We start from the raw sequence: 27,105 nt of genomic DNA, 5'->3' as shown, positions 1-27,105 counted from the left end.
AATCTTAGATAGGAATAGGTAAATATTTGTTGTTGCTTTCAATCTGATTGATTGCTCCACAAACGCGCAAAATTCAAATTTGACGCGCAAAACCCCGTCAAAATTTTAAGGTTATGTTCATGTTTTTTGAATTGCACAAGTTTATTTGGTAAAATGCCCAAAATAAAGCTTGACCACGTTGTTAGTTTCAGCAGCGAGGACTCCGTAAGACTTCTTACATGTAAACGATTGTTTTTTAAATAAATGTTAAAGGTTCACGTCGCAAATAACGTTCTAAACAGCGATCCCGCTAAAAAATGGAAATGCAAAGATGCGGGCGAACGCTCGGCCACAATTGTCCTCCAGCTCGAGAAAGCGTCCCTAATTTCAGCACTTGACATCGGGAATGAAAATTCCGCATATATTGAAGTCCTGGTCTCAAGATCAGGGACCACGGATGATTTCAAAGTTTTACTGGTAATGTCTTCCTTCATGACGCCTTTAGAGGCACGTCAAGGGACTAACCCTAACAAGGTGCGAATGTTCACCCAAGAGCATTTATCCAAACCCGAATGTGAACAAAAGTGGGACAGAGTCAAGATAGTTTGCACTCAACCTTTCAACAGACATGTTCAATATGGGCTGTCTTTTATTACGTTCCATACGCCTGGAGACAAGCCAAACGGGACCCCAGTCCAGACAACCATTGGAAAATTTACGCTAAGGCCTGACTCGCCTGATAATCTAACATCTGGGAGTCTATTTGCCAGAAGACAGGAGTTTCAAAAAGAGCCCCTTTCCGTGGCAGCTGCCATAAGAGAAGCCTCTTCATCACCAGTAACAAAACCAAAGTTAAAAATTAATAACACGTCACAAAGTAATAATAATAATAAAGATCATAAACCCGTACCAAGAAACAGGAACGAAATTCTCTACAATAAAGATGAGGAAGAACCTCACGAAAAAATTGATAAAATCATTGAAAAGAAAGCCAAAGAGGAGACAAAAACCAAGAATTTCTCCCCCAAACCTAAAGATTCGGGAGAGACAAGCAAACGAAAGCACGAATCCAGCAAAAAAGAAAGCCCCAAGAAAAAAATTAAAGTTGAAAAACGCAGAAAGCCCTTCTCAGAACTGTTGAGGGGTGTGACCTTGGTCATTAGCGGCATACAAAATCCTGATCGAGGTAATTTGAGGACGATGGCGTTGGAAATGGGGGCCAAATATAAGCCCGACTGGGACAACTCTTGCACTCATTTAATGTAAGAATTTTTACTTAAATAACTCGACTCAAAAATTTAACTAGTAATTCATAATTGTTTAAAAAAAAATTTAATTCTTACAATCTACAGCTTTGTTTCTTCCACTTTTTCTTGTAATTGTTTGTATTTTCTTAATATTATAATTGATGAAATTTTTGCTTTACCTTTCGTTTTACAATTAAGAATTTAATGCTCTATTTGCCGGCCATTTTTTATTTGTTTTATGCTCACCCTTATTTTTCATTTCTCTTATAAGACGGGCTAGGAACAACTGCGTTATCAGTCGACGTCGCGACGCTGTCGCATCCTATAGTTTAGGTATCCGTTTTATTAATGTTAATGGCCAACAATTTATTTCCCAGCTGCGCCTTCACCAATACTCCCAAATTCAATCAAGTGAAAGGCAAGGGAAAAATCGTTAAAAGAAATTGGATTGAGGAGTGTCACTCCCAAAGGAAGCGCCTCCCTTGGAGACGCTTTTGTTTGGATAAAAAAGATGCAAAAGAACCAGAGAGTGAGGATGAGATTTGGGAGGAAATTGAGCAAAAAATTGAGGAGGATAGTACCGATGATGAGGGGTTTGATGACACAAAGTGAGTACGGTATTTCTATTTCTATTTTTGTTTGTTATTCGAGAAAATTTAGAATGCAAAAAAGAATAGAGGAAATTCAAGCAAAACAAAAAGAAAAGTCTCGAGAAAAAGAAACAAATTCGTTTTCGCAAGACACGGACGAAGAAACAATTCAGTCAAAGCCGGGCGATGAGATTGCCGACAAATTACCTGGGTTCTTAGACTTCAAGACGTTTTTTATCGACGAGTGTCTTGATGAAGACGTTGCAAAGACTTTAGAAAGATACATAATAGCATACAACGGGTAAAAGACGAATTGTTTTTGCTTTGATTACGATTTGTTTGCAGAATTGTTGCGGAAAACCCATCAGAAGACGTTGATTATTTCATAACGTCTGAAAATAACGCTGAAAATTTAAAATCCTACAATTCCAGAGCAGAGTGTTTGAGACCAGACTGGCTGTGGGACTGTCACAATAACAAAAAATTTGTCTCTACTGTTGATTACTTGTTATAACGAGGTAAGCAAGCTATTTATTTTTCTAAATAAATGTGGAAAAATTAATACTCTAAGTAAAACGCAAGACCCGCCTGAATCCATTTATCCTTATCTCGACTATCGCAGAGAACTTGCAACGTAGTTAGTTGTTTTTCTCTCCTCGATGTGTAATATAACGCAACGTTCACGTATTTATCATCATCCATTACGTTTTTCTGAAAAAAATTGTTACTTAATTGGTCAGTTTAATAATTATTTTAACCTTTGCTTTCCAACTTATGTAACAATTGGGGGCAGAATTAATGCTCTCAGAGTGAGGTAAACACGGCTTTAAGACACTGCCTTCAAACAAGCCGCCCTCAACGAGCAGTTCGCTTAAAATGATGTGATTTTTATGAGTTGGTGCCTTCCAGCTTGACTCCAAGTCGAGCTGATCCATTGGTATTTTGCTCAACCTGAACAATTTTCTTGATTTAATGAATTATTATTATCACCTACCTCGAATATTCTTGTTTGTATGACGCCAAGAAGGCGCTTGGGTGCAAATAGAGGGACAAATTGAGCGGATTTTGCAAGATTTGTTCCGATTTTAAGCCCCTAAGTTTCGTAATGTTTGCCGTTTTTGTGATAACGCTTCGTAAATAGCGATTAGGGTCTTTTGGGCCCTCCCATAACGACTCCCAACATTTAGGCACCTGAAACGTGCCAACAGTTATTTATAAAGCGATAACGAAACCTCTTACTTGAAAATTAATCAAGGAATTTCCAATAGTCAAGTCACAATCGTCCGGGACCGCGCTTCCTTTGCAAATCCTATTCAAACCAGTGAAACTTTTATGAATTTTTTGAACTAAGTTAATAGCGTGGTAAAACTCCTCGTTGACGAAGGCCTCAATCGGGCTTTTCCCGGCCTCTTCGTTCGGCAAATTCATGCGGACGAAGTCATACCCCTGATTCAGTTTTTTCCACAAAAGCATAAACGGGGCCAGACTTTTGTGCCAAAACTCGCGTTCGAATTTCAAAGCCACTTCCTTACGCAACAAAATTGTCTTCAATTTCGCGACCACGTCATTCGAGGTTTGTTTCTCCCAAGCCCGGCCTATGTTTTCGGGAAGGCCGAAAAACGCGGGCAAGTCCCTCTCAGGCAGCTGTTTGAGGGCGTTAACATACTCTTGAAACTTGGAAGAACTCGGGAGAGTTATTTTGGTCCCGAGGGGACTCCAGCGATGACTCAAGACCTCATCGACGAGGTACTGCCTCAGGTAGGTTTTTAAAATCCCCAAGTCGTCGATATTCTCGATCCTCCCGCCATAAACAGCGTCGCAACACAGGCCATAGATAAATTTCCACTGCACTTGAGGCGACTGATTTTGCCATAAATCCTCGACCAGTTTCACACAAGTGACCAAATCGGTGTCGCTGAACTCGTACCACCTGGACCACCCTTGCGGGATGTAAGTCCTGCGTTCCTGCAGGATTGCATGCACGCAAGCCAGGACGAAGAAAATGCGGCCGGGGGTTGGCTGCAGTTTGTCGACGTAGCGGCTCCCCCAGGAGTTGAATGTTCGGAGGAGATTGTTTCTTAAGCCTTGGGGCGCCTCATAGACGATTTTGAGGCTACTTTGGGCCAAGACGAAATTAAAAGAGGGGTTTGGCTCGGTGATTAGCCACAAGCGGAAATTTTCGTGCGGTTTCAAATTTTGTAAATGTTGGCTCAGGATGGATAACCAACTAGTCACCAAGTGTAGATTTTTTAAAATGAGCCAATGACCGGCCTGTGCTGTTTTTTCCAAAGATGCGAGGGCTTTAGTTTCTTGGCCCTCCCCCATTGCGACTTCTTCGAACTCGTTCGGGGCTAAATCGCGTATTTCGGACGAAGGATCAGTTCCGGAAACTGTCAGGATTAGGATGGGTTCAAATGAAGTCGATTCTTTGTAAATTTGGGTTAAATCAAAGACCGGGGGATCGATACTTCGTAGTCCAGTTGTGTGTAAAACACACTGAGACATTGCAGAATAAGCACGATCTGGACGTAGCGCTTGCACAAGTAGTACTTTTTCAAATTCGCTGATTTTGCAATGAGGGGGCAATTCCTTCTCACAGGAGTCGGAAATCATAAATTTCTTCCACAAACTGGGCTCTTCTAACTGAAGTTTTTTGTATAATTCGGGTAACGAAGCTTGGAGATTTTGCACATTTTGGACGCATTGTTTCGGAAGCCAGGCAGGAACGTCCTCAGGATCGTTCCTACCGGTGACCGAATTGCCCAAAAAGTGTCTCCATTGATCGGAAGGAATCGAATACAATTTTTGAATTAAATGTAAAGCAAAAGTGAGTCGATCTGTTTTCAAAACGCCCCGGCTTACGTAAGTGTAGACGGTGAAAAAGAGGTGTCTTTTTTGGCTCTCGGTTGTACTTTCCATTCCCTGAATTAAAAATTAGCACGTTTTTTGGTTGACTGGAATTGTACCTGAAATGTTTGAAGTGACGTCAGGAACAGTCGAATAAAACCCGACACAGATAGCGCATAGAGAATATTAAATTTGGAGAATTCGTTGCAGGCGAAGTACAAGTAACTCCCAAACAGTGAAATTTCCTTGTAAATTTCGTACTCAGTCTGGAGTTTTTTCTGGATTTGGAGCGACTCTTCCAAAGCGCTGGAAATTGCACTGGAGCTTGCTTTAGTTTCGTTCAAGGAACTTAACAAATTCTAAACAATTTCGTTTAGGAAAATAATAATTATTAAAAGTAGTACGTACAGAATTCTGTAAAATATCTCCCGAAGAGTTGGCAAGGTCTTCAAGCAGTTGGTTCTGCAACTGATATTGTTTCTCTTGCAATTCTTCTCGTTGCCGTAACAGTTGTTTCCGTTTATTCTCCATTTCCGGATTCTCCTGCCTGATTGTGCAAGAGAGCAACTGTTCGGTTAAACCGGCGTGAGTTACAGTGAAATTCATGGTCGAGACAATAGCATTAACATCCGCACCCACTTTTAATTGTTCATTTCGACTACTTAGAATCATGGTAAAATCATTGTGGTAATCAATCAATTTTCCGTTCAGATTAATCAATTTTCTTTCGCCTTGATAGACAAATTCGTTCCTCAGAAGCGGGAATAAAACCGAGGAGACTTTTTCAATCTCCTCGATTATTAACACTTTGCCAAACCTGACCGATAGCTCCAAGTTGTTATTAAATTTGGGATTATTTTGCGTCACGGTTTCGATTTGTCGGTGTTTGAGGTGGTTCTTAAACCAGTTGATTGCGTTCGAAGTTGGGTCAATCAACAGTGGGGTTACTTTCGCCTGCAAACAAAACTTTACAATTTGGTTAAATGAAACCACACCGACTTTCAAAATTATGATTGCGTTTTGTAAAGACAACTGGTCGTAGGCGAGCCCTTCGCTTTGCCACTGCAAGTGTTCGCGTTCCGTTGACAAAAACTCCTCGAAACTGAACGACTCAACTGCCAGTTCTTTAACCCAACGCTCGAGAATAATCCTAAAATTGTGTTACTAAAGTTGTAACGCATAATTTGGGCAAACCTCCGTCCTTCCTCAGACTCGTCCGATAAATACGTGATGAAAGCGGCGGCGAGTGAGCAATTTTCGGGCAGTTTTTCAATCTCCAGTGACAAATCTTTCAGCTGTTGTTGCCACCTTTCGTACTCGTCGTTCAGTTTGAAAACTAGGCCTTCGGCCACCATCAGCGTCTCGCGAGCTTTGTTTAAATCAATTTCGATTTCTGCCGCTTCTTTTGTATATGCAGACAGTTGGACTTTTAGTTTTGCAACTGTGGCGTCAACGTCGGACAGTCCGGCGCTCAATTCGCCCAGTTGAGCCTCCGCACTTGCCAGATTTCTACAAAAAACAATAAGACCCGAATTTGAATAAATGAGTTAGGTACTCTTGTAATTTATTTTGTTCCCTCTCCAGAGGCTTGATTTTCTCCACCACATGTGCGTACTTTACGTTCGCTCCGACCCAAGCTGCGAGCGGTGCCGCTGCGACTGACGCCCTTTTCGCCGATTTGGGGTCAAACGAATCGCTTTTATTCGCCATTAGTCGCTCGACGGCTTGTCTATTCTCCGGCGTAATCCTAGTCGCATCGAACGATCTTATTTCTTCCTTCACCCCTCTTTTCGCAAGGAACGTCTTCATGCTGTTCCAGGACGTGTCTTGGATCCCCATCAGTCGCAAAACGCCCTCAAGAATGTCTCGGATCACGTCAGGGGGCGCCCGCAACGAGCGGATCTCGGATAACGCTTCTGACTTGATATTTCCAACCGCTGACCGGGCTTCTTGTATCAAAGGCTCGACTTCTGCAAGCTCAAGCTCAATCTCCTTTTTTCGTACCATGAGTTGTTTGTTTTCTTCTTCGGTTTTGTGCTTCAGGACCTCCATTTCTTCCTTGTGAGTGTTGGCGTTTTTCATGGTGTTGCTGATCATGTCGAGAGCCGTGTTGGCTTTGGCCTGCTTTTCGGCCAGTTTATTTTGTTGTTCGGCGGCTTTTTGTTTAAGTGTGGCCACCAAATTCCCGGCTTCGTTTAATTTGTCCACACCGGCTTGCAATTTGGATTGTTTTGAGATTATGGCAGATTTTTTATCGATAAATATCTCAATGTAGAGCTTGATCATTGCGATGAAGCGGGCAGGTGCCCCCATTTTTTCCTTAATCGTTTCGAAGATTTTAAGGAAGTTGGGACTAGGTTGCACCTCATTTTTAGCATCACTCTCATTAGCCCTAAAATCAGAAATTGCAAATCAAAATATTATTCTTTTCTGCCGTACTTATTAATCAACAAGTTTGGAATTAAACGAATTGTCTCGATACACCACTCCGTTTTCCAAATGACCATACTCTTGTGGAGAAAAGCAGGACAGTTCTCAAAAATATCATAGAGATTGTCATTATCAACGTCTATGCACGCAATCACGTGTAGCCGTTTTTTCACACCTGAAATTTAATTAAAGTGTTTTAAATTTTGATAAATACAAATTACGTTCAGTGAAAAACTCCATCAAATTCCCCTCGAAATTCTCCCGACTTGCCTCGTCTTTTAACCCAGAAATCATCGACTCAATTTCAGCAGCATTGTATAAATTAGCCACCTAAAATAAAACCATCTCCAAATTTCAATTTAAAACCTAACACTTTACCTCCCCAGCCGATATTAAAATATTAACCAAACTCAGGATGAGTTTCTCGTTAAAAATATGGTCTTCAAGCAACAAATAAACTTGTTCCCCTTCAAACCCAGCTGTTTGTATTGCAAATTTCAAATCGTTATTAAATTGTGGTTGTGTGCCACTGATCGGAATTATCAAATGAGCTGACTGTAGAGAAGAAACAATTTTCACGGCTGATTTTCGCCCAATTCCAGCTCTTCCCACTAAAACAGTGTGTCCTTCCGGAGCACTCAAAATTTTCGAGACACTGGCAGTCAGCTGAAGCAATTCGTTGTTTACCAAGACATCGAGATCTTGTCCTTCGCGACCTGTAAACGAACAGTTGGTGTTAGCTCGAGAATTTTGGGACTCACGACCGTATTGGATTATGCCTTTTTTGACGGTTGTACTCCACTCTTCTTGGTTTAGTTTCTGGAGGTAGGAATTTTCAGTAGAAGAATTTTGGGGAGATGGGACGTAGAAATAATTCTGGACGTTTTTCAAATTTGACGAACTCCACTGAGCTTTGAAAACTTCGCCAAGAATGTGGTCGAGTTTAAGGCGGTCTTCTTCACGCACTAATTTATCTCCGAATTGTTTAAGAGCTTCGTAATAGACAACTTCTAAAAGGGAGTTTTCTGATTCAGAAAGAGTGTCTTTGTAGCGCAAAATCGAAGAACACCAATTAGTGAGGTCGTGAGGGCTGAAATCGTAATGTTTGTAGCTTGTTATTAGAAAAATTGACCGGATCTGGAAAAAATACTTATTGATAACGATTTTATTTTTTTAATATTAAGATATACTTTATCATAAATTGCGATCATAGTGGCTGCCAACTTGACGATTTTAGCTTTAGGCCAAGCTCCTAGACTTTCTTTAACCACGACTGTTAAATACGCCACTAGAATAATTGCCAAGTCTTCTTGGTCTGGTAGGCTAGAATTTTTGTGTCACTCGTTTAATTGTGTAAAATTGCCAGTTTTTACCTGATGTTGTAATTGTGTACAATGGACGTAAATCTGGTCGATAGGGTGGTCGTAATTGATAAAGAGCCCACAATCGTGATCCCTTCATACCCCACTAGCTCCAAATTAGAATCAAAGAAAGCTTTGTAAGTAATCATCTAAAACAAGCCAGAATGTGTCAAATACCGTTACTTCTGGTGTCACAAATGTTAAGTCAACTGTACAGAAATTTATTCAAAAGCTCCCCAAATCGTGAGTCAAGTGAATTTAAAGTTTGCGCAATTTTACATCCTTTGTAGACTCCGAAAAATTCGGGGCTGACCAAATTGACCTTAAAATATCCGAAATGGAGCAGAAAATCTCACGTCTTGAAGAACAGAATGAAGAGTTGAGAAAACAACTCGAGTATAATCGCAACAAGGAAGCAGCTTTGCAAAAAGTGCTTTGCAATTACGACAACCTCCTTAAAAAAATCATAACGGAACGAAACTGCAAACCCCAAGACGACTCCACATTTCATTTGGCCAACCTTGAGGCCGCTTTCTACGATTTGCTGCGTAAATACGAGAAAGCAAAAGTTGTAGTGCACGATTTTCAACAGAATGAGACCGCGTTAAAAAAGCAAGTGATAGAGTACGAAGACATTCTCGAAAACTTGCGCGCAAAATTTGTGGCTTACAAGTCACTCTCTGGCAAGAAAATCGAGAAGACGGGTCAATTGTCGTTGAAGAAGACGAAAAGTTGTGACAACAGCAAGACGAAAAAGCGCCTAATGACTACGATTTAACTTCACCTGGTTTAGAAATTCAACGACGATGTTTGTCCCCCATTTGTCTGGTTTCAGTAAATGTAGATTTTTGAAATAAAGGACCAAATTGCCCTTCTTCGGTTTGTAAACCTTGCCTTTATTGGTATTGACCACGAGGCAAAGCTGGGCTATTTTGTTGATAACGTAGCCCGGGGTTAAATTCGCGCTGCAGTGAATCGTTGCCATGTCCATGTCTGATCTCTCCTTGACCAGGTTTTCCAAAATCAACCTGAAACACATTTTTAAATCCGCCTTTACTAAAGGAGCGAACGTACGATTTGGCGGAGCCGTGCGGCCCGATTAGTAAAAAGTGCTGCTCATTGCCTGGCAAGAGCCAAGTTCGCAGATAATCCAAATTTTTGCTCACATCCCCGGTCGGTATCAAGGGAACTTGTCTACTCGCAACCTCCAAAGTTACGTTTGGGTTAGTGTAGTACGTGTCAATAATATCGCGTTCTTGGTTGTACCGCGATTTTAAAATAATCGGGGGCGGGACTTCCCCCAACCACTCGTACACCTGTTGTGCGAAAAGCTCCCTAAAATCGTACTGGAGCTGTTGCCCCAGTCCGTTGACCAAAGCAACGGAGAATTCCGTCTTGCCTTTAACACCAAACAACTGACTTAGACCGGTTCTGGCAACTGCAATTTTCGAAGTCGGAATTGTGGTTTCGGCTTCGTTGCAAATCCAATTAACACTTTTGAGAAAATAGTCAATGTGTGAGCCTAACAGGCGCTCAAACTCCTCAGGTTGTGCCTTCACGTAATTGTCAATGTAGCAGTTCAAGTCCAGGTCTTGCTCGCTTAATAGAACTATTCCCATTCGGGAAATGGTGGCTGGGGACGCGTGGCTCAAATCGTGTGTTTCAAAAATGAAGTTAACGTTTGGTCCAAACTGGACGCGCCAGCCCGACGGTAGCGATAAGAGTCGGTTGTCGTCAAGGACCGAATTTAAGGACTCGACCCATTCCGGGTCGATGTTTCCGTCACAGACAATCCATGACCACACGTCTACGAAAAATCGTAATTTAAATCGTTGGGAAAAGGCAATTACCGGAAGATTCCGCCGTTACTTGAAGGCTATACAGAGTTAAAACACCGTCATACCATTGCCTCGTATCCAAATCAATTTGGCCGAGCAACTTAGTTTTGTGCATACTTTTGGGGTTGAAGACGTGCTGTTTCAAAACTTTATCCATTTTGTTTAAAGCCTGTAATTATTTTTTTATTAATTATTTGGGTGACTGAACGCATTACATTGAATAAGAGCTTCCGGACTGTGCTTTTGCCCGAACTTGGGGGCCCAACAATCGCGACTCCCATCCGTTGTTTCAACTGTTCGTAAAACTCGACACACTTGTCGATTTGTCGCTGGTTGACTGCTAATTTCAACTCGCGACAACTCTCCTCCAAGGCTTTAACCAAAACTTCGTTCCCCATATTTTCAATAAGGACGTCTTTGAAAACGTCCGTAATTAAAGCATCAAACTTAACACTGTCGGCGAAAGTCAGTTTGGACAAAGTATCCATTCGCAGAACTTTAACAACAAGGCTGAGCTCCGTAAGTAATTGGTTCCCTTCTGCTTCTTCAGTCCTCTTCCTGTACTGCTTCAACGCCCTTCCACAACTGGTCAGAATCGTCCTGATTGCCCTAAGCCCCCAATCGTAGTGTTGTTGCTTGCTCAGCAACTTGCCCGACGAATCAAAAATCGCGATCAGCTTTTGGCCGATGATATCAGCGTTCTGGTAGCCGTCGCAGTGGAGCAAAGTCCTTGCGATTTGTTCATGGTCAGGATGCGTCATCACAACGGGCCGGAACAGTTGTTTGAGATTATCCGGGAGTTTGTTCCGGCCTCCGTAACTCCCGCCTGCCGGATTAAGCGTGACGAAAATCCCACAGTGTTTATCGACTGTTATCTCCTGCTCCAGCAAAATTAATTTCTCTTGGTGCGTCCTGAGCGCGGTCTGGATGGGCTGTATCTGCATCGAAACCGCCGATAAAGTGGCTTCATCCAGACGATTGAACTCGTCAAAGCACCCCCAAGCCCCACTCCGGACAAGTCCCGACAAAATCCGCCCCATTGAGGACGCGTCAATGCCTTCGTCACAGTTGAAAACTAGGACTTGGCGCCCTAAGAGCCCTCCTAAAGCTTTGACCGACTCGGTCTTGCCGGTTCCCGCGGGACCATAGGGATTTCCGCCCATTCCCAAGTGCATTCCTTGGGTCAAAGTCAGGAAACAGCGGTCTGTTAGAGGCGTCCGGACTAGTTTTGGCATGTTCCCCAAATACTCGTAGGCGTAGTCCATGCGAGCGTTTGCCATTTTGACGGTGATTTCGCCCAAGGAGTTTGAGTAGAAACGGAGTTGTTTTTGCCAAACCCAGTCTGTTGTTTTGGTAGCATTGACGTCTAGAAGTTCCCCAAGGACGTCAATGTGGTGGATTGTGTCCAAAAGTAAAGCTTTCAGTTTCAGTTCAAGAATATTGCTTTCGTCGTTTTGAACCGTGTCCTCACTTACGGTCAGTTCAAGCGAGCTAAAGTGAGTCAGTTGCGCTTTGTAGTAGGCTAGCAAAGGTGGCAAAGTCATGTTAGCTATCGCTTGTTCCGTTTTTAGCGTGAAAGTGATGTTGTCTGCGAGACACAAGACTTGTGAGGGGTATTTTAGAGGGTCGGCGTTTTGGCCCTCGGCGAGACACTCAACTAAGAGTTCCTTCAAAGTCGATTGCATTTCTTTCACTAGGGAGTTCAGCCAGTCCTCGACTGGTCTGGTTATGTTGATAGGGTTTGATAAGGGGACGATTTCGCCCTCTAGGGAACACATTCCTGTAATTTTTGTACCGCCATTATCGAACTGGATGCTGTTTATGCCAGCGAATAATTTTTTGAGGTGGGTTTGAATGACCTGTTCTTTCGACGACTGACCAACCACTTCCAACAAATCGTCGTCGCCGAGGAAAAGGAAACGGGGAAATTTATTGCGTTTCTCCTACAAAATCTTGCGTGTTAACTTATTTTAACAATTCCAAAATTACCAAAAGAAAACTATCCAAACTCTTCTGGCACCGGTTTAATTGATCCTCGAGATTCTTTAAAGTTACGCTCAAATTTTGGTACCTGCATAAAGAAGACACTCGAGGGTCCCTTTCAATGAAAACTAAAACGTGGTGGAAATCCTTATCAATTTTATCAAACCGGGATTTTTCTTGAATTAATGTTCCGCCGCCGAAAATCGGTTCTAAATAAACCCACCTAAGAAAAACATTTTTAATTTGTGAATTTTCCGTTTCGTTTTTAAATTACTTGCGCTGGATTTGTGCCAGGAGTGAGAGATTCTGATCTAACATTGCTAATTTATTCTCCCAAAGACTAGCCCGTTCTGAGTAACTGTCGTAATCGGCTGAATTTTTGACCGATTGTAACAAACTTTGATTGTCTCCGATCTACCAAAAAATTGTTTTATTGTGAAGAAGTTTCGTCCAAATTACCTTGCTCAAAATTTCTTTGAAATCTTTAACCAACATGATGTTTTTATTGCGAGAATCTGTATGAGACGTTAAGATAAATCTGGCTTGAACGTCCCACTGGTCAAGCTCAGCTAAAGCTTGGCGTACGACTATCTCACTTGCTGCTTTTTTGCAAATCACCTAAAATAACACACTGTAACGGTTTTTCCAAATTTGTTAGCCACGAACTTGTAGTTCCTTAACCAAATCAGTCAGCTTATCTGAAACATCGAGAAAGTCTTTAAATTTTAAATTATCCAACGGTTTCAAAGGCATTTGGAGGAGATTAAATACATCCATCCAGTGCTTCTCGGTGAAATCTTCCCCCCTCACGTACTTCAAAGAGCCCACAATACCCTAAAAAAATTTTTAGAACAGTTTATCTGAGAAAATTGGTTAATAAATTACTTCAAATTTTTGTATTTCGTGCAAAATCTTTATTTGTAGAGCATTTCCGTTGTTGGTATTTTTCAATTTAGTTTGCCAGTTGTTTAGGAAGTCTTCGAACCGGTACAGTTTTTTCCGAAACACTATCCAATCCTCACTAGTCATGGTTTCAAGTTCGTTGTAAAACTCCTCAAACAGAGTCCACGAATCCTCCTCTTTCCTCAAATCTGTTTCAATTTCTTCCATCAACTCTAATTGTGGTTTTTCGATATTGAATTTGTCGTAATCACTGAACAATTTATCTTTCTTGTCCATCAGTTCCTGCCATTGTACTTTCTTTTCTTTGATACTCATCAACTGTTTGTGCAATTCGTCCAAAGTCTGGTCGGAAATTTGCCCCGTGTGTGGTTTCGGTTTGATCTGTTCCCACTTAGCCCCAAACCGTTCCATCTCCTTTTCCAAATTTTCGCTCTCAATGTTGAGGGTGGTTTTAATAGTCTCCATTTGCTTGGCAATGATGTGCTGGTGGTTTTCCAAGAGGCTTTGGAGCCTTTCCCATGCACCCTTAAGCCGATTGACTGCATCGACTTGTTCCCTCGTCCAGCTGGACAAAGTTTGCGATTTTTGAACCATTTGATTGTAACACTCTTCCATCTAAAAACAAACATTTATTACAATCGACGCTTCTAACGTCCCTACTTCGGCTGCTTGTTTCAAAATATTGGCATGTGCAGCCCCCGACTCTCCAATTTCTTCAACAGTGACTGGCTGTCGTGTCAAAACGGCAGTAGACGGGTCAACATAATTTTGCAACTTGACAACATCTTGTGCTATCGAGTCTTTGAGAGAGAGGACCAATTGGTCCCAATAACTTCTGTTATGCGACTCCAGATCCGACCGTAATCTTGAAAGCCCGATCAAAAAACACCCAATTCGTTCCTCGGTACTAAAATTAGGCATTTGGGTCATTATTTCACAAAAAAAAATGGAAAAACCTCGGCAGTTTTGCGATTTCCTGCCCAAACGTTTTAGAGGCCCTAAAATGTAAGTCCCAATGTTGCCAAGAGCTTAATTTGTTAACATCGAGAGAGTCCAACTGGAGCCACGATTGCCAGTGCTTTAAAACATTGTCAAGTTGTTCAAACAGCTCCGAGGTGTGTTTATTGACTTTTTCCAACTGGTTTTGATTCCGGTCGATAATTTCGGAAAAAACTGCCAAGTCGGGTGACTCAGAAACACCCCTAAATGACTTAGGAATGTCCAGAAATCGTTTAAGTTGTTGCTGATACTTTTCCATCAAGATTGTTTTATCGGGCGAAAACTGTAATTCTGACTTTCTGTACACGATGTCCGTGTAAATTTCGGGCAAATAGAGGTGAAGAGTGTCCAAGCTTTTGAGGTATTGCTTTTCGAGAACTTGACACAGATTTGAGTCAACATCCGCTTTCCATGTCTGCATGTTCTTGAACCCTTTTTCTTCAACTTGTGACATAATGTTCCGCATGTTTCTTATCGCTTCCTTCCATTTGCTGTAATCTTTGATCAAATCAACGTCTTCCAAATATTTAATCTGGAAAGGAACCAAATCAAACGATTGATTTATTAACTAAGCTTTGCGTACTTTATCCATAATTTGGTAATAATATGATGCTAACAAGTTATTCTCTTTTGATAATTTTTCTACGGCGTTTTTGAGCGTCTCGACGTATTTTTCCACCGATTTTGTGTTTTTCCACGAAACTACTTCTTCCTCTTGCACCAACCGGGACAGTTCTAGAGCACTGGCCAGCATCATAGGCCGTTGGCAAATAATCATCCTACTCCCGATCGTATTATGAAAATTGGCGATCTATAATACAAAATTATTCGATCTTCGGACAATAATTATTCAATACCTGTTCGAGAGTTCGCGCCAACTTCATAAACTTCTTCGCTTGTTCACTCGTTTCCTCAATATGATTCGGAACTTGATAACCCAAAGCTTTAAACTGCCGAACTTCCGCAATCAACGTAACCAAACGATCCGAATAGTTAACTTTCATGAGTTTGGTCTCTTGCGAGAACTGGACAACAGGTTCCGATTCTTTCAAATCCAAAATCCCTTTCTTGATCAAGGAAGTGATCTCTCGGGTCCAGGATTCGAACAGCTCAGTGTGTTGCTGTTTCAAGTCCTTGAGTAATTCGCTCACTATTTGTTTCAAGTTTTCGTAACCGTTCAAATCTTGTAGCAATTTTTCCGAAGTTTGCAACACTTCGTTGGCTTTCGCCTCCAATTGCTTGGTCATAATTACCTCAGCCACGACCTGCGGGGTGTCGTATTTAACATTTAGGTGGTTTTCGGAAGTGTTTTGGGACTGGAGGTGTCTGACGTAGTCGTAGAGTGAGTTTAGTAGGTGTTGGCGTTCGGATAAAAGAGTTTGTTTCAAAATTGGGCGAGCAATCAACTCGGAATATCGCGTGAATTCGTGGAGAAGTTGCCGGGGGTTGTCACTGTCCACTAGGTGTTTTTTTAATTTCGCGGCTACTCGTTCTTCAGCCGGTTGGAGCAAGCGTTCGAATTGTTCGCACGATTTCAGCCACAGATTCGAGGAGAATTGACCAAACTCCAGGATACTAAGATCTGAAATTTTTTTTACAATTTTTGAAAAAAACTAGGGGTAGTGTAATTTACTCTTGAACGGCTTAAACATTTCGTTAGTTTTCAATTCTTCCTGTTCTTGTGAGTTTAATAAACGCGTTAGTTGGCGCAAAAGAGTCTGAACGCTCAGAATCTGAAAAATATTAATCAAAGCCGAAACCACGTCTATCGGTTATTTTACTTTTTGCAAACGCTCAACGAGTTTCATCAAGTCTGGGGGTTGGTACATTTCGTCTTTCCACATGTTTGAGGGGTAATTGGGCCAGTAAATTTGAGTCAGTTGTTTGCAGCTTTCGAGCCAACGTTCCCCTATTGCAATGCATTGTAGCAAAACTTCGGCTACTGTTTTATAATTATCACCCCAAACGTCACACTCGGATAACTGTTTCGAAACGCAACGTTTGATATCAGCGGCTGAAAACTCGAATGTAGCACTTTTGGGCATAATTTTTGGTACCTATTATATCCATGAGATGGGTTATTCGCTCAGGGGGGTATGGGGCAGGCTCGTGGCGCCATAAATCGTCCAGAATCCCATGGGCGTTTTCCAGGATTTCCTCAACCTCACTCAAAGGCAGCGCATCAAGAATACTTAAAATCATTCGAACGAAAGTGCGCTAATAATTGCTAAATCACCTGAATTCCCGCGAGATTCGTTTCAAAATTTCACAAAAAGACGCCGCATTGCTACGGGTTAGTCTATTTTTCGAGGAACGGGAAACATTATCCCAATACTCGACCTCATTCTCGATCGATTCGACCACTGAAATAGTTACTATTTAACGAATAATTTTCGGGAAAAACTACCATGTAGTGAAACTGGGTCTGAGCCCGTCAGATCGGCGTCGTTCGTCGTCGATAAAATCGCCGACCTTAAATCAGCCTGGAAATTAGCGACGTGTCGTTGGATTTCTGGCGGAGTTCCCTGGAATTTTTCCATTTGAGTTTTTAAACGTGCTAATTGTGCTCAACCTGCGTCAAAAGCGGCGTAAACACTTTAGTGAGAGTGTGGTAAAGGGCCAGAGTTGGTGGCCCTTTGACTGAAGTGATTTGGAGGCACGAAAAAATGTTCTCTTCGGTCAAAACAGTCGGTGCGGTTTTGGTGAAGACGACCAGTTTGGTGCCGGTGTTGGCGATTTGTTCGACAAATTTGATTCTTTTGCGATCGTTTTTTTCCTCAACGAAGGCGCAAAGTGTTAGTTTGTCTCCACTGTGCAGAAAATTCTCCACTTCAGCGATCCCGATTATGTCTTTGTCCCACGTTTCTTCGGACAGGGAGGTGCCCAAGTGGCACTCTAATTGGGAGAGTTTTTTTGCAAAATCTTACGGAAAATTCATTACCTGAGGCTCGTATTACGAATTTTTTGTTGAAGTCACTCATTTTGCACACCTGGGTGATTGTTTGATGTGGCGAGTGGTCGCCTAGGGGACGGTGAATGGAAACATCATTTGAATTTCGAACGTCTTTATTGAAATAACAATCAGTGTTTGAATTTATAGCCGAAATCGGTTTCTAGAATCTCGATGACTTTGGCATGAGTGTCTTGGATGGGAAACTGGGAATAAACCTTGATGACTTTGTACAGTTTCTCGTATCTGCGGCAAATTTTCTCAGAGTTTTTCATTTCCCTCACATATCCAATCCTGAGGGCGTTTATGTCGAGGTTTGGGTGTTGGGCGAGAGCCCTCGCCAGGATAGCGTCTAGGTTTATAGATATGTAAATGACGACCGTTGGCTTGCAAATTTTCTTCTCAAATTGGATGCATTCCTTCAAATTTGAAGGAAAATCGTCGATTATGTAGCCCTGACTGTCCTTGAAAGTGTTGCGAATTTCGTTTTTTAGCTTCACAATTTTGTTATCTTTAGGCTCGACTAGGTGAGCTTTTGAGTTTTCGGTCGTGATTGACGAAAGAAATTGCAAACGGAGCATGTGAAAGTTACTAATTTCGGTCAAAATGTGAGCAAGGCTCGTTTTCCCGGAGAAAGACGGTCCGATTATCCAAAAAATAGGCAAACGCGCTTCGATGAACTCCTTCCACAGAGGGTCTTGCGGGAAAAAATTTGAAACGCTGAAGCCTGAGAAAAGCTTTTCAGGCACGTTGGGCAAGTAACACATTTTCAATTTTGATCACAAGACGGATGTGACAGGGAAAATGACAAGTCAAAGTTTTTTAAATAAATTTATTTTAATTTTTCGTGTTACATATTTTTATTGCAAACAAATACGAAAAACATATACTGCTAAATGTTTGATTACAAGAAACTAGTATAAATCTGTCCACCAAAATCATGGATAAATAAATAAGTGTAAGGAATGAATTATTTGGGGTTGACAATCCTGTAGTGCAGCGTCAGGTCTGCCGAAGATTTCCAGATGAAATGTTTAACGGTTCGTAAGTCCATGGCTGGGTCCAGGACTTGGTCATTGCAGGTCAGTTCAATTTGATCAACGTTGTACCCGTTGCCGCTGGGAGTGGTCGAATCGGCGTCACCTCCGGGAGAACTTGCGTTTCCATCCCCCAGTAATTTCTCCAAAATATGTTCGGCAACTTTGCGACACTGGATAAAATCATTGGCTACCAATCTATCGGGCTGAAAAAACAACTTCAAGGAGTGTTAAACCAAAAAAAATAGCTACTTTTTTCAGTCTGTCTTGTTTCAATAAATGAGACGGGACCGAAGAGTGCGGCTGAAGGTAAAACTGCACTTTGATGAATTTCCCGGTACTGTTCTCCTCAATAATGGAAATAACCCAATTAGGCACTGTTTCGTTCAGGAGCGCATTTTCGGTGTCTCCGACTGTGTCGCCCACCAAGACCCGGTAAAGCGTGCGCCCGCCCACTTCACTACAAAAAATATTACGGCAATTTGTCATTTGAGGCTTTATTTACCTCAAAATCAAGGGTATATGTTTGGGTACTGAGAAGTACAGTTTATTTTCGGGGTCTCTCTCCACGCCTCTCCAATGCTCGAACAGTGCTTGCAGTAGCAATTTTCCGTAGTTTACTTTTTGGTCGGGGTCTGGACAGTCCCTGATTCCCGCATCCCTGGCCGAAACCCAGGCCGAGAAGCAATCGACTTCGTCCTGTCCTAAATGAATCGTCAGCATTCCAGTCTTTAAATCAACATTGAACCAATTCGGGACGTAAACTACTTTGAATCGGTTTTTTATTTCGTCTTGGAAATTGATTTGGCCTAGGTCTTCGATTTTTCGCGCACGCAAAACGTCGTAAAGAGCGACATTATCGTTGGCATCTTTGGTCAAAATGTGTCTCTTGTCGTTGAGAACGACGGCCTGACGTATCGCAGCACCGCCTGGTATCAGCGAAATGGGCGATGTCGGCATTTTGGCCTCTTCTTTGAAGTGTTTCTCGGTTGGCAACTTCCAACAGCGAATGCTGGAGTTGGAAGTTGACACCTAGGTAAACCCGAAAGCAAGAAAAATTATAAATAACAGACAATAAAATGCGTGAACGGGAAACGAAACATAAATAGAAAAAAAATGTTGCCTCATGTGCTTCCAAATAACAATAAAAAAAGAGAAATGTTGGAACTACAAAAACTTTGTTCAGCTGTTTGTACCTTGAGTATTAATAACAACAGAAAATGTTGAGGAATTGGGAAATCTTTAAGAAATCTGATGCAAAAAAAAATTACTAACCCAGACAGCCTGCTGGTCTGCCGTGAAGCACATTTTGAGCACTGGCGCCTCCTCCACACAGACCACAACGCTGTTCTGGGGGTTTTTCAGATCAGTCATTATCACCTGGAAGTTATTTGGTAAAATTTTTCAAAATAACGTGCAAAATCATTGCCTTCTTGTCCCTACCACCGGAGATTACATGAGTGAAATTTTCCGTGGCCAGAAGTGCCCAAACGGAGTCGCTATGCACTCTGATTGTTTGGATACACCTCTGGCCCCCTAAACTCCACACTTTGATGGACCCATCGCTGCTGCCAGAAATGCAATGAGTGCCATCTTTTGACACAACTAAAGCCTTAACGTTATCAGTGTGACCTTTTAACTTAAACAACTTGACGCAATTTCGCGGGTCCCAAAGCCTGAGGGCTTTCTCGGTGGATCCGCTTACTATAACAGTGCCTGGAGGGTTCATTGCTAGGCTATAAATTGATTCTTTGCTGCCCATCAAACTAGAAGCTATTAGAATTCGTGTGAGTGTGTGTATTACAACATTCTGGACTTACTAGTGACTGTGTTATTGCTCGCTGTTAGTGCTGTTAAGGTGTTGATGTCCCACAAGTAAATGGATTTATCAAGACCTGCAGACGCGACTTGTTCTCTGTCTTTGGCGTAAGCCAAGGCTTTCACATAGTCTTTATGTGTTCGCAGAGTTGACATGCAGAAGCCCTTGTGGGCGTTCCATACTTTAACAGTAGTGTCAGAACTTGCAGAGATTACTATAAAAATATATTCAGGAAAAAATAAACGAAAGGGGAAGTAATACAGTGCCGGCCTCCGCAACACAGAACTATGTCATTAACCCAATCAGTATGGTGCTCCATTCCGTGTAAATAGCGCTCATGTTCATACACCCTAATAATTGAGTCCCTCCCAGCAGAATACAAACGGTCTAATGCCGGATCTATCTGAAGGGCATTTACCCCAGATCTGTGTCTTTTCTCCTCAGCTTCGCAAATTACCATTGATACCTGGCCAAGATTGTTGCAAAAAACTGTTTTGTAAATACAGAATGTAAACAACTAACCTGGACTTTTTTTCGCGGATTTTGCCCGCCTGGCTTCAGATTTGCCATTTTTTGGAAGTTTAGCAATGTGGCATTTTTTATTTAAAGAAATGGGCTATAAATTGGCGTGATTAGTGTAAAAAAAGCTTTTTTGAAAAGCTTTGTAAAAACTTGAGGTTAGAACGGTCTGACTTTATTTTGACATTTGGGAAGCCAGCGCAGTGGCGGCACGTAATTAGGGGGCAATGATTAAAAAAATGCGAAAAGTTTTGTGTTTCAGTAATAATTCAACTCTAGACCATCCGTCACAATAACCATAACATTTTTGTAATTTTGTACCGGTTTAGAGCAGCGTCATTGTAAATTAATATTCATTACATAAGTGATCACATGACTAAATTGAACCAATCAGAACGCTTCATTAACGCGTCAATCGAAAATTTAATATGAATTTTTGACTTGTTTTCTAGGAATTTTAAAAGATCAAGAATCTTGACTATCATTTGGTGGTTTTTTTCTAAAAGTTATTCGGTTTTTTCTGATATTCTTGCGATAGATTGGACTTTAAAATAGAATGTAAAAAATTGATATTTACTTTTGGAATCACTTTCTGAATTTGTCGTCTTCATACCTATTTACATTTTCCGTTTGTAAATTTTTTTTCTAATAATTTATTTAGAATTATTTATTTGGAAATTATTATTTATTTGATATTTAAAACATTGCCAAATATTTGAACGCATTAACATTTTCTAGAACCAGTCGCAGATTTAGGTACCACAGCAATTATTTTAATTTCCGCGTGCGTGTAACAATTCTTACGTAAGATTTCTAAAGATTTCATTCCACTCTATTAATTAAAATCGGGTACCTAAGCTTAAATTATTGTAAATAGGTCACTTTTACATTTGACCCCTAAATTGTGCACAACGTTGGTAAGAAGTAACTGATCTTAACCATGGTGTTATATTGAAACAAGTGCAAGAATGGTATCACGTTTCAAATAATCACTATATAAATCATGGGGTACCATTCATTCGTCACTGTTTCAGAATGAATCATTTGGTAAGTCCTTAATGAAATTTATTAATTAATAATAATTAATCAATATTAAGTTCGTTGCCGTTTTCGCCATCGTGGCGATAAGTTGCGTTAAGGGAGGGTTTCTGTATGGGGGCGGAGGTGGAGGCGGAGGCGGCGGCGGCGGCGGTCATGGGGGTGGCAGCGTGGCCACTTCAAGTGTTTACACCGCTCGCACCATCCACACCGGATCTCTAGGCCACGGAGGCGGTTTTTCTAGCGGAGGTGGTTTCTCAAGTGGCGGCGGTGGCGGTTCTGGCGGCAGCGGAGGACGAGGAGGACACTCTGGAGGATTCTTCGCCAGTGGCGGCGGCAGCGGCGGAGGCGGAAGTGGCGGATTCAGTTCCGGCAATTTTGGAGGTTTTGGTTACGGACATGGTTTTCACGGCTGAATACGCTTCAAATTTTTGTAATTAGGTTAAGGTAGTTCACTGCGTACATCTTAGATTTAAGTACTGTAAGCTTGACATATCATTAGTAATAAAATCTGTAGTTTATTAGAGACGCGGAGTTTTATTTGTTTTTTTTTGGGGGGGTTTTTGAACAAATCTCACACCGATTAAAAAATAGTTGCATTTATTTATTCCGTATGTACAGAGTGTAAGCATTAATTTACAAAATAGTTGTGCCAATCAGAGGAGAGCCGAGCCATGGGGAGGCGATGAGGCCTCCACTCCATGGAGAGGCAACAAGGGGAGAGCCAATGACTCCAGCACTTAGGGGAATCACAGCAGCATAGGCTGAGGCGAGAGCCAAAACCACAAAAAGAGCAGCAATCTGAAAAAAAATTCAATTTGGTTTTAAGAATATTATAATAATACACTTACCATAGATTTCATGTTGATTGTTTATTCTTCAATTCTGGGTAGGTATACCTGGATGTTCAACAAATGATGGCTTATATAGCAAAACATATATCCTTGAAAAAATTGCTCTGATAATGTAACGTGTTGTTCTATTACAACAGATTTTTGGATATGTGGGATAGCCGACTGTGAATAATTATGATAAACAAGAAGGAAGTTAATGTTAATTTGATTTTTTTCTTATTTTATTTTATTGGATCTAAGCAACCGTTTCTATTAAAACTCTTGCTGGAACACGCAGTCAAGTGTAATTTTTCTTGAGGTCGTATTTAGTATGGTAATGAAATATTTTATTGTAGCGTAAAAATTAATAATATAATCCCGAGTACAATTCTATTCATTTTAAAAATCCATAATATTATACAAGGATCAACTTTTTTCGTATCATTCGAAACCGCAAAAATCAACAGAAAGCTCGTTATCATACATTAAGTAATACCATATCACTATCAAAATAAGCACGAATTATGTCACGTATATTTTTGCAAAATATTTGCATAAAATAAAGGAAAAATGTACTTAAAAAATATAAATTAAATTCCGGACTAAATTCCTCCTATGTTCTGCTGTCTCACTTTGGTCGCAAGTTTAATTGAACAAAAAGGAGGTGAAATAAATAAAGTACTGGTTAAATGTAAGCTTATATAGAATGTTGTTCAGAATGTTAAAATAAATTAAGTAGGTAGAAATTCGTCAAAATTGTTATACAAAAATACATGTAAATTACAAAATAGTAAATACTTTTTCTTGCACGTTGTCTACTTCCTGTAATCAAAAAAAATAAGTTATATGTTTATTTAACAAAACATTTTTTTCGGAAATCCAAGGGTTTTTAAGCGTCTTTAAATTTAAGTATAGTTTCTTATCAGATAAGCACATCCCTATTTGAATTGATATGAAACCAGAAAATTCTGCGGTTTGTGAAAAAATTCCGTATATTAAAACATTAATTAAATGGAAATTTAATTGAGCGCATGTAATTATAAATAAAATACAAATTAAGTTCATGAGATTTATTTTAAATGAGCTTGTACACAGTAAAAAAATACCTACATTTTGTTTAGACAGACATTCTTGGATTCCAATAGGTTTTCCTACTTGCTAAAAATGAATAAAGTAAAAAATCTTTTCTCAAAAAAAAATTGTTCTCACCGATCAGAAGCAGTACGAACACACTTGCCATGAACTCTAACGTAGCCTTGTTGGCAGCCCGCAGTAATAATATTTTGGACTTGAGGTTTTGATTTTGAACTCGTCTGTTTATCAAGCGGAAATCCACAAATCATGGTTATGAAAACCATAAGGATAAAGAGAACGTACGTTTTTTTAACCCACATTTTGCAGTAGTCGCGGTAAATTAGAAATAGGTATAAGGAGCGTCTTTTAAATAAATCTTCTTATCAGATAAGCACATCAAATAGTTTATATAAACACTCTTCAGTAATATTTGCCTTGATAAGAAAGAGGAGCCTGTAGTTTGTTGAAAAAATGTTTTCAAGTCGGCACTTAAGTTTGCAGGATAAGTAAAATAAAAGCGAATTAAAAACCTCAGTTCTTTATTTCTTAAAAGTAATTTTCCAACACGAAATCTATCTTTTTACCAAGCATCGCCTACCATGGCTCCCTCAGCCACAGAGGCAGCACCAAGTCCTTCACTCAAAGCGGCACCTCCTTCAAAAGTTTGGGCACCTACACCATCGCTAAAGGAAGCAACTTCGGAGCCAATCATTTGACCGTAGGCTGTAGCAATGGCCAAAATGAAGAAAACGGCAACAATCTGGAAGAAAAAAAAGTAACTCAAATAAAAATTACGCAGTGGTCACTTACGAATCTCATCTTGATTGGAGTAAAGACTGCGTGAATTTTTCACAAATTCTAGCAAAATATAAAGAAAAGAAAGCTTATATAGGGCAGAGAGACCTTGACTGTGAATTTTTTACACTTATATAACAAATTTTATTGTAATTTTTTCGGGCATCGACCTCGAACGTAACAAACATTTATTCCTTGTAAAACCACAAAGTCAATGGGTAAATAAATCTGTAAGCTAACAAAATATATTATTAACGTTTAGTCTGCACATTTAACGCTTTACCCCTTTTACTAAAAGGGTAGTTAAACCCATGATTTTGTAAGTAAAATCTATTTATCACAAAACTTGTAAAAACTCGGAGTTTTGGATACCTACTAAAATAATTGCTGTTCCACCTGAACAAGATTAATCAGACGTGTTGAAATTTAATTTAAACGTGTTATTTAATTTATAATTGTTTACATTGCGAAGAAAATTCCTTCGTAACTTGCCACATCCGACTGGCACACTTAAGGTTCCCTAATTAACATATCAGAAACAATTACCGAAAACAAACGTCTGCATCAAATCAATTTACTTAAAGGACAAATGTTCAGTATATAAGATAATCGCAAAGTACAATCGACATCATTCAAACTTCAAACAACAGTTTGATAAACAATGAACGCTTTGGTAGGTAGAAAACTCAAATTTCTTTCATCTGATTTTATTTTAACAGGTCCTTTTCGCCGTCATCTTCTTGGGTACAATCAGCATGGCCGTGATGGGGGCCGCCCAGATGATGCCGATGATGATGGGCGGTGCGGGCATGATGAGGGGCGGCATGATGACGGGGGGCGCAGGAATGAGGGGCGGCATGATGATGGGGGGCGCACGGCTGATGAGGGGTGGCATGATGGGAGGAGGCGCAGGAATGAGGGGCGGAATGATGGGGGGCGCGGGAATGATGGGAGCAGGCATGGGGGGCATGGGGGGCGCAATGATGATTCCCCCAATTACGGCTGGGATGATGGGAGGCATGGGCGGTGGTGCAATGATGGGTTAATTACTATTAGGTAATCCTCGTGTTCAAGAATCAAGAGCAAGGCTGTTTGTGGGTAGCAAAACTTGTTTAAAACTTTTGTCACAACAACGCGTATTTAATTATAAGTAGATATATGGAGCAATTTTTTGTATTTTGCAAAATTGGTGTTAATAAATTTTGTAATAATTGCATGGAAAGTGTTTGTTTTTACCCAATTTCCAGTTTGTGAAGGTGTTGATTTTTCACAAAGGTGACTACTACCGATTAGATAACTTGCTAATATTTGCATATGTCAGCAGTTTTTAATAACTGGTTCATCTTAATCAGTTAATCAGTAGGTAACTTTTTTAAGTGGTTTATTATATCAAATTGGACATTACAACATTACGAGAAATTATTAAAAGCTTTGTTGTGTTAGCTTTCCTCTTTCCGATTATATCGAAGATTATATAATATTAATATTTATGTTTTTCCTTTTACTGAAAACTTTGTTTCTTTTAAAACATTCATAGAAAGTTGCAATCATTTGTTGTTTATTGCGACAGTTTATATTTTTTTCGAGTTTTTTATAAGAAATTGAGGCAATGTTAACGAAGATATATCACACAATAAATATGTAAATTGGCACCGATTGGTACATTTCTCCAATGTCGTAGCTCTCCTGCTTGTAAAATTCAGTGCGAATAAATTAATTATTTTTTGTATTGTTACGCACATTTTTTTCAATAATTAATTTTTAAGACTGAAGGGTTTACTCCTTGCCTTGAATATTTATCGGAATATTAGATGAGATATTTTTTTAAATAAAAAATGACTTGTGGTAAAACTGAATTTATTAACAGGACGGTAAAAGTGAAGGTTTTTAATTAATTTAAAAAATGCAAAAATTACAAGATCAGTACCATCAATATAATGGCTGATCTGATATTTGACATTATATTGGGCACTTGTAACATGACACACCAAACCAGTTTAATTTAGGGTGGCCACTAATATCTTGTTGAGGTTGAGGCCATTTCAAAAGTATATAAATCGAAAATAAATCCCAATTCATCACACATTCTTCCAACGTTTTTCAATAAACGCAAGCAAACAAAAATGAACGCCGTAAGTGTCCTCTTTTGAAAAAAAAAAAAAACACCAATAATTATTTCTAGTTCATCGCCGTGTTCGTCGCCTTCGCCGTTGCCACAGCCAACGCCGGATTCCTCGGGGCCCCCTTGGCCGCCGCCCCCGTGGCCGTAGCCCACGCCGCCCCCTTGGCCACTAGCGTCGTCTCCACCCGCACCATCCACCCCGCCCCCATCGCCGTGGCTCATGCTGCCCCCGTCGCTGTGGCTCACGCTCCTGTTGCCGTAGCTCACGCGGCCCCCGTGGCTGTCGCCCACGCCGCCCCCGTCGCCGTGGCCCACGCCGCCCCCGTTGTCGCTGCCCCAGCTTTCGCCAGCCGCGCTTTCATCGGAGCCCCAGCTTACGGTGGCTTGTACGCTGGACGTTCCCTCTACGGATACGGCGGATACGGTGCCCCAGCTTTCGCTGCCCGCTCCTTCTACGGCCATGGTTTGGTCGGAGGCGCTCATCATTTCTACTAAATTGCTGAATTAAATGTGATTGTGTGTAGAAATAAAACGTAATTTATTCAAATATTCATCATTTATTTCAAACTTTCAAATTTTCTGGACCCAAAAATTTAGTGCGGTGGAGAAAAAATAAGCTAATAATAGATGTGTAATTTTTTGTTTGTTTTGTGTTTAGTATCGAATCCGTACTTAAAGTAATTAAACAATTAATAACGTATTATACTGGTAGTGGTTATGCAACCAACAATACACGATAAT

The 27,105-nt window shown here is 40.6% G+C and overlaps 8 protein-coding genes and 1 long non-coding RNA gene across 11 annotated transcripts; 4 read left to right on the top strand and 5 right to left on the bottom strand.

Moving 5' to 3' along the window:
• The first annotated feature begins 8 nt into the window (after nucleotides 1-8).
• On the top strand, nucleotides 9-2,378 carry XRCC1. The gene is made up of 5 exons (XM_008193924.3): nucleotides 9-204; nucleotides 253-1,241; nucleotides 1,604-1,834; nucleotides 1,887-2,117; nucleotides 2,162-2,378. The coding sequence occupies exons 1-5, from the start codon at nucleotides 154-156 to the stop codon at nucleotides 2,328-2,330; spliced, it is 1,671 nt and encodes a 556-aa protein (XP_008192146.1). The 5' UTR covers nucleotides 9-153; the 3' UTR covers nucleotides 2,331-2,378.
• Nucleotides 2,309-17,187, bottom strand: btv (beethoven). The gene is made up of 35 exons (XM_015978977.1): nucleotides 17,119-17,187; nucleotides 16,750-17,072; nucleotides 16,585-16,702; nucleotides 16,414-16,540; nucleotides 16,235-16,368; nucleotides 15,959-16,191; nucleotides 15,811-15,910; nucleotides 15,035-15,759; nucleotides 14,761-14,988; nucleotides 14,135-14,709; nucleotides 13,839-14,085; nucleotides 13,161-13,793; nucleotides 12,942-13,109; nucleotides 12,735-12,893; nucleotides 12,550-12,689; nucleotides 12,282-12,498; nucleotides 10,508-12,235; nucleotides 10,305-10,461; nucleotides 9,529-10,261; nucleotides 9,239-9,482; nucleotides 8,467-8,603; nucleotides 8,284-8,416; nucleotides 7,858-8,230; nucleotides 7,472-7,809; nucleotides 7,315-7,423; nucleotides 7,103-7,268; nucleotides 6,219-7,055; nucleotides 5,858-6,172; nucleotides 5,663-5,813; nucleotides 5,072-5,617; nucleotides 4,783-5,022; nucleotides 3,056-4,738; nucleotides 2,811-3,007; nucleotides 2,575-2,767; nucleotides 2,309-2,527 (listed from the first exon to the last, which is right to left on the bottom strand). Exons 1-35 carry the CDS (start codon nucleotides 17,156-17,158, stop codon nucleotides 2,375-2,377), a joined length of 12,600 nt encoding a protein of 4,199 aa, XP_015834463.1. The 5' UTR covers nucleotides 17,159-17,187; the 3' UTR covers nucleotides 2,309-2,374.
• On the top strand, nucleotides 8,578-9,329 carry LOC103312671 (transforming acidic coiled-coil-containing protein 1). The gene is made up of 2 exons (XM_015978981.2): nucleotides 8,578-8,697; nucleotides 8,745-9,329. Exons 1-2 carry the CDS (start codon nucleotides 8,619-8,621, stop codon nucleotides 9,230-9,232), a joined length of 567 nt encoding a protein of 188 aa, XP_015834467.1. The 5' UTR covers nucleotides 8,578-8,618; the 3' UTR covers nucleotides 9,233-9,329.
• Nucleotides 17,188-17,225: 38 nt separating the features above from the next.
• Nucleotides 17,226-20,758, bottom strand: LOC663876 (uncharacterized protein). Its single transcript, XM_969906.5, has 8 exons — nucleotides 20,506-20,758; nucleotides 20,245-20,449; nucleotides 19,985-20,197; nucleotides 19,594-19,937; nucleotides 19,440-19,544; nucleotides 18,670-19,196; nucleotides 18,417-18,624; nucleotides 17,226-18,370 (listed from the first exon to the last, which is right to left on the bottom strand). Exons 1-8 carry the CDS (start codon nucleotides 20,551-20,553, stop codon nucleotides 18,098-18,100), a joined length of 1,923 nt encoding a protein of 640 aa, XP_974999.1. The 5' UTR covers nucleotides 20,554-20,758; the 3' UTR covers nucleotides 17,226-18,097.
• LOC107397716 (adenylate kinase isoenzyme 1) lies at nucleotides 17,259-17,894 on the bottom strand. Its single transcript, XM_015978841.1, has one exon. The coding sequence runs from the start codon at nucleotides 17,892-17,894 to the stop codon at nucleotides 17,259-17,261; it is 636 nt and encodes a 211-aa protein (XP_015834327.1).
• A 764-nt stretch (nucleotides 20,759-21,522) lies between the features above and the next one.
• On the top strand, nucleotides 21,523-22,066 carry LOC107397745 (uncharacterized). Its single transcript, XM_015978982.2, has 2 exons — nucleotides 21,523-21,549; nucleotides 21,600-22,066. The coding sequence occupies exons 1-2, from the start codon at nucleotides 21,538-21,540 to the stop codon at nucleotides 21,954-21,956; spliced, it is 369 nt and encodes a 122-aa protein (XP_015834468.1). The 5' UTR covers nucleotides 21,523-21,537; the 3' UTR covers nucleotides 21,957-22,066.
• Nucleotides 22,067-22,125: 59 nt separating this feature from the next.
• On the bottom strand, nucleotides 22,126-23,724 carry LOC135267152 (uncharacterized). Its single transcript, XR_010335485.1, has 3 exons — nucleotides 23,583-23,724; nucleotides 22,392-23,531; nucleotides 22,126-22,341 (listed from the first exon to the last, which is right to left on the bottom strand). It is a non-coding gene; the product is annotated as an uncharacterized LOC135267152 (long non-coding RNA).
• A 245-nt stretch (nucleotides 23,725-23,969) lies between these two features.
• Nucleotides 23,970-25,565, bottom strand: LOC135267151 (uncharacterized). Of its 3 annotated transcripts, none has more exons than XR_010335483.1 (3): nucleotides 25,479-25,565; nucleotides 24,258-24,477; nucleotides 23,970-24,207 (listed from the first exon to the last, which is right to left on the bottom strand). XR_010335483.1 is itself a non-coding variant. In XM_064359022.1 (2 exons), the coding sequence occupies exon 1, from the start codon at nucleotides 25,261-25,263 to the stop codon at nucleotides 24,955-24,957; it is 309 nt and encodes a 102-aa protein (XP_064215092.1). In that variant the 5' UTR covers nucleotides 25,264-25,469; the 3' UTR covers nucleotides 23,970-24,207; nucleotides 24,258-24,954. The 3 variants fall into 3 exon arrangements, 1 of the variants encoding a protein (XP_064215092.1); XR_010335484.1 differs by having other exon boundaries at nucleotides 24,258-24,305; nucleotides 25,479-25,497; XM_064359022.1 differs by lacking the exon at nucleotides 25,479-25,565 and having other exon boundaries at nucleotides 24,258-25,469.
• A 653-nt stretch (nucleotides 25,566-26,218) lies between these two features.
• LOC663818 (larval cuticle protein F1) lies at nucleotides 26,219-26,911 on the top strand. The gene is made up of 2 exons (XM_971370.5): nucleotides 26,219-26,374; nucleotides 26,425-26,911. Exons 1-2 carry the CDS (start codon nucleotides 26,366-26,368, stop codon nucleotides 26,857-26,859), a joined length of 444 nt encoding a protein of 147 aa, XP_976463.1. The 5' UTR covers nucleotides 26,219-26,365; the 3' UTR covers nucleotides 26,860-26,911.
• Nucleotides 26,912-27,105: the final 194 nt, after the last annotated feature.

This window comes from Tribolium castaneum, chromosome 9 (assembly GCF_031307605.1).
Source record: "Tribolium castaneum strain GA2 chromosome 9, icTriCast1.1, whole genome shotgun sequence".
Taxonomy (NCBI): Eukaryota; Metazoa; Arthropoda; class Insecta; order Coleoptera; family Tenebrionidae; genus Tribolium; species Tribolium castaneum.
This window is presented reverse-complemented; position numbering and strand designations above follow the sequence as displayed.

Bases quoted from the DNA above. Each gene is read 5' to 3' on its own strand.
- LOC135267151 (XM_064359022.1), bottom strand. From the start codon at position 25,263: ATGCCTCCCATCATCCCAGCCGTAATTGGGGGAATCATCATTGCGCCC.
- btv (XM_015978977.1), bottom strand. From the start codon at position 17,158: ATGAGTGACTTCAACAAAAAATTCGTAATACGAGCCTCAG. The intron at 7,269-7,314 runs GTAATTTGTATT...ATTAAATTTCAG, and splicing joins GATGGAGTTTTTCACTGAAC to GTGTGAAAAAACGGCTACAC. The intron at 5,618-5,662 runs GTCGGTGTGGTT...TTTTGTTTGCAG, and splicing joins ACGCAATCATAATTTTGAAA to GCGAAAGTAACCCCACTGTT.
- XRCC1 (XM_008193924.3), top strand. From the start codon at position 154: ATGCCCAAAATAAAGCTTGACCACGTTGTTAGTTTCAGCAGCGAGGAC. The intron at 1,242-1,603 runs GTAAGAATTTTT...TTTATTTCCCAG, and splicing joins AACTCTTGCACTCATTTAAT to CTGCGCCTTCACCAATACTC. The intron at 2,118-2,161 runs GTAAAAGACGAA...ATTTGTTTGCAG, and splicing joins TACATAATAGCATACAACGG to AATTGTTGCGGAAAACCCAT.
- LOC107397716 (XM_015978841.1), bottom strand. From the start codon at position 17,894: ATGTGTTACTTGCCCAACGTGCCTGAAAAGCTTTTCTCAGGCTTCAGC.
- LOC103312671 (XM_015978981.2), top strand. From the start codon at position 8,619: ATGTGTCAAATACCGTTACTTCTGGTGTCACAAATGTTAAGTCAACTG. The intron at 8,698-8,744 runs GTGAGTCAAGTG...CATCCTTTGTAG, and splicing joins ATTCAAAAGCTCCCCAAATC to ACTCCGAAAAATTCGGGGCT.
- LOC663876 (XM_969906.5), bottom strand. From the start codon at position 20,553: ATGGCAAATCTGAAGCCAGGCGGGCAAAATCCGCGAAAAAAAGTCCAG. The intron at 19,938-19,984 runs GTAAGTCCAGAA...GAATTCTAATAG, and splicing joins GAGCAATAACACAGTCACTA to CTTCTAGTTTGATGGGCAGC. The intron at 18,625-18,669 runs GTAAATAAAGCC...TATTTTTTGTAG, and splicing joins CATATACCCTTGATTTTGAG to TGAAGTGGGCGGGCGCACGC.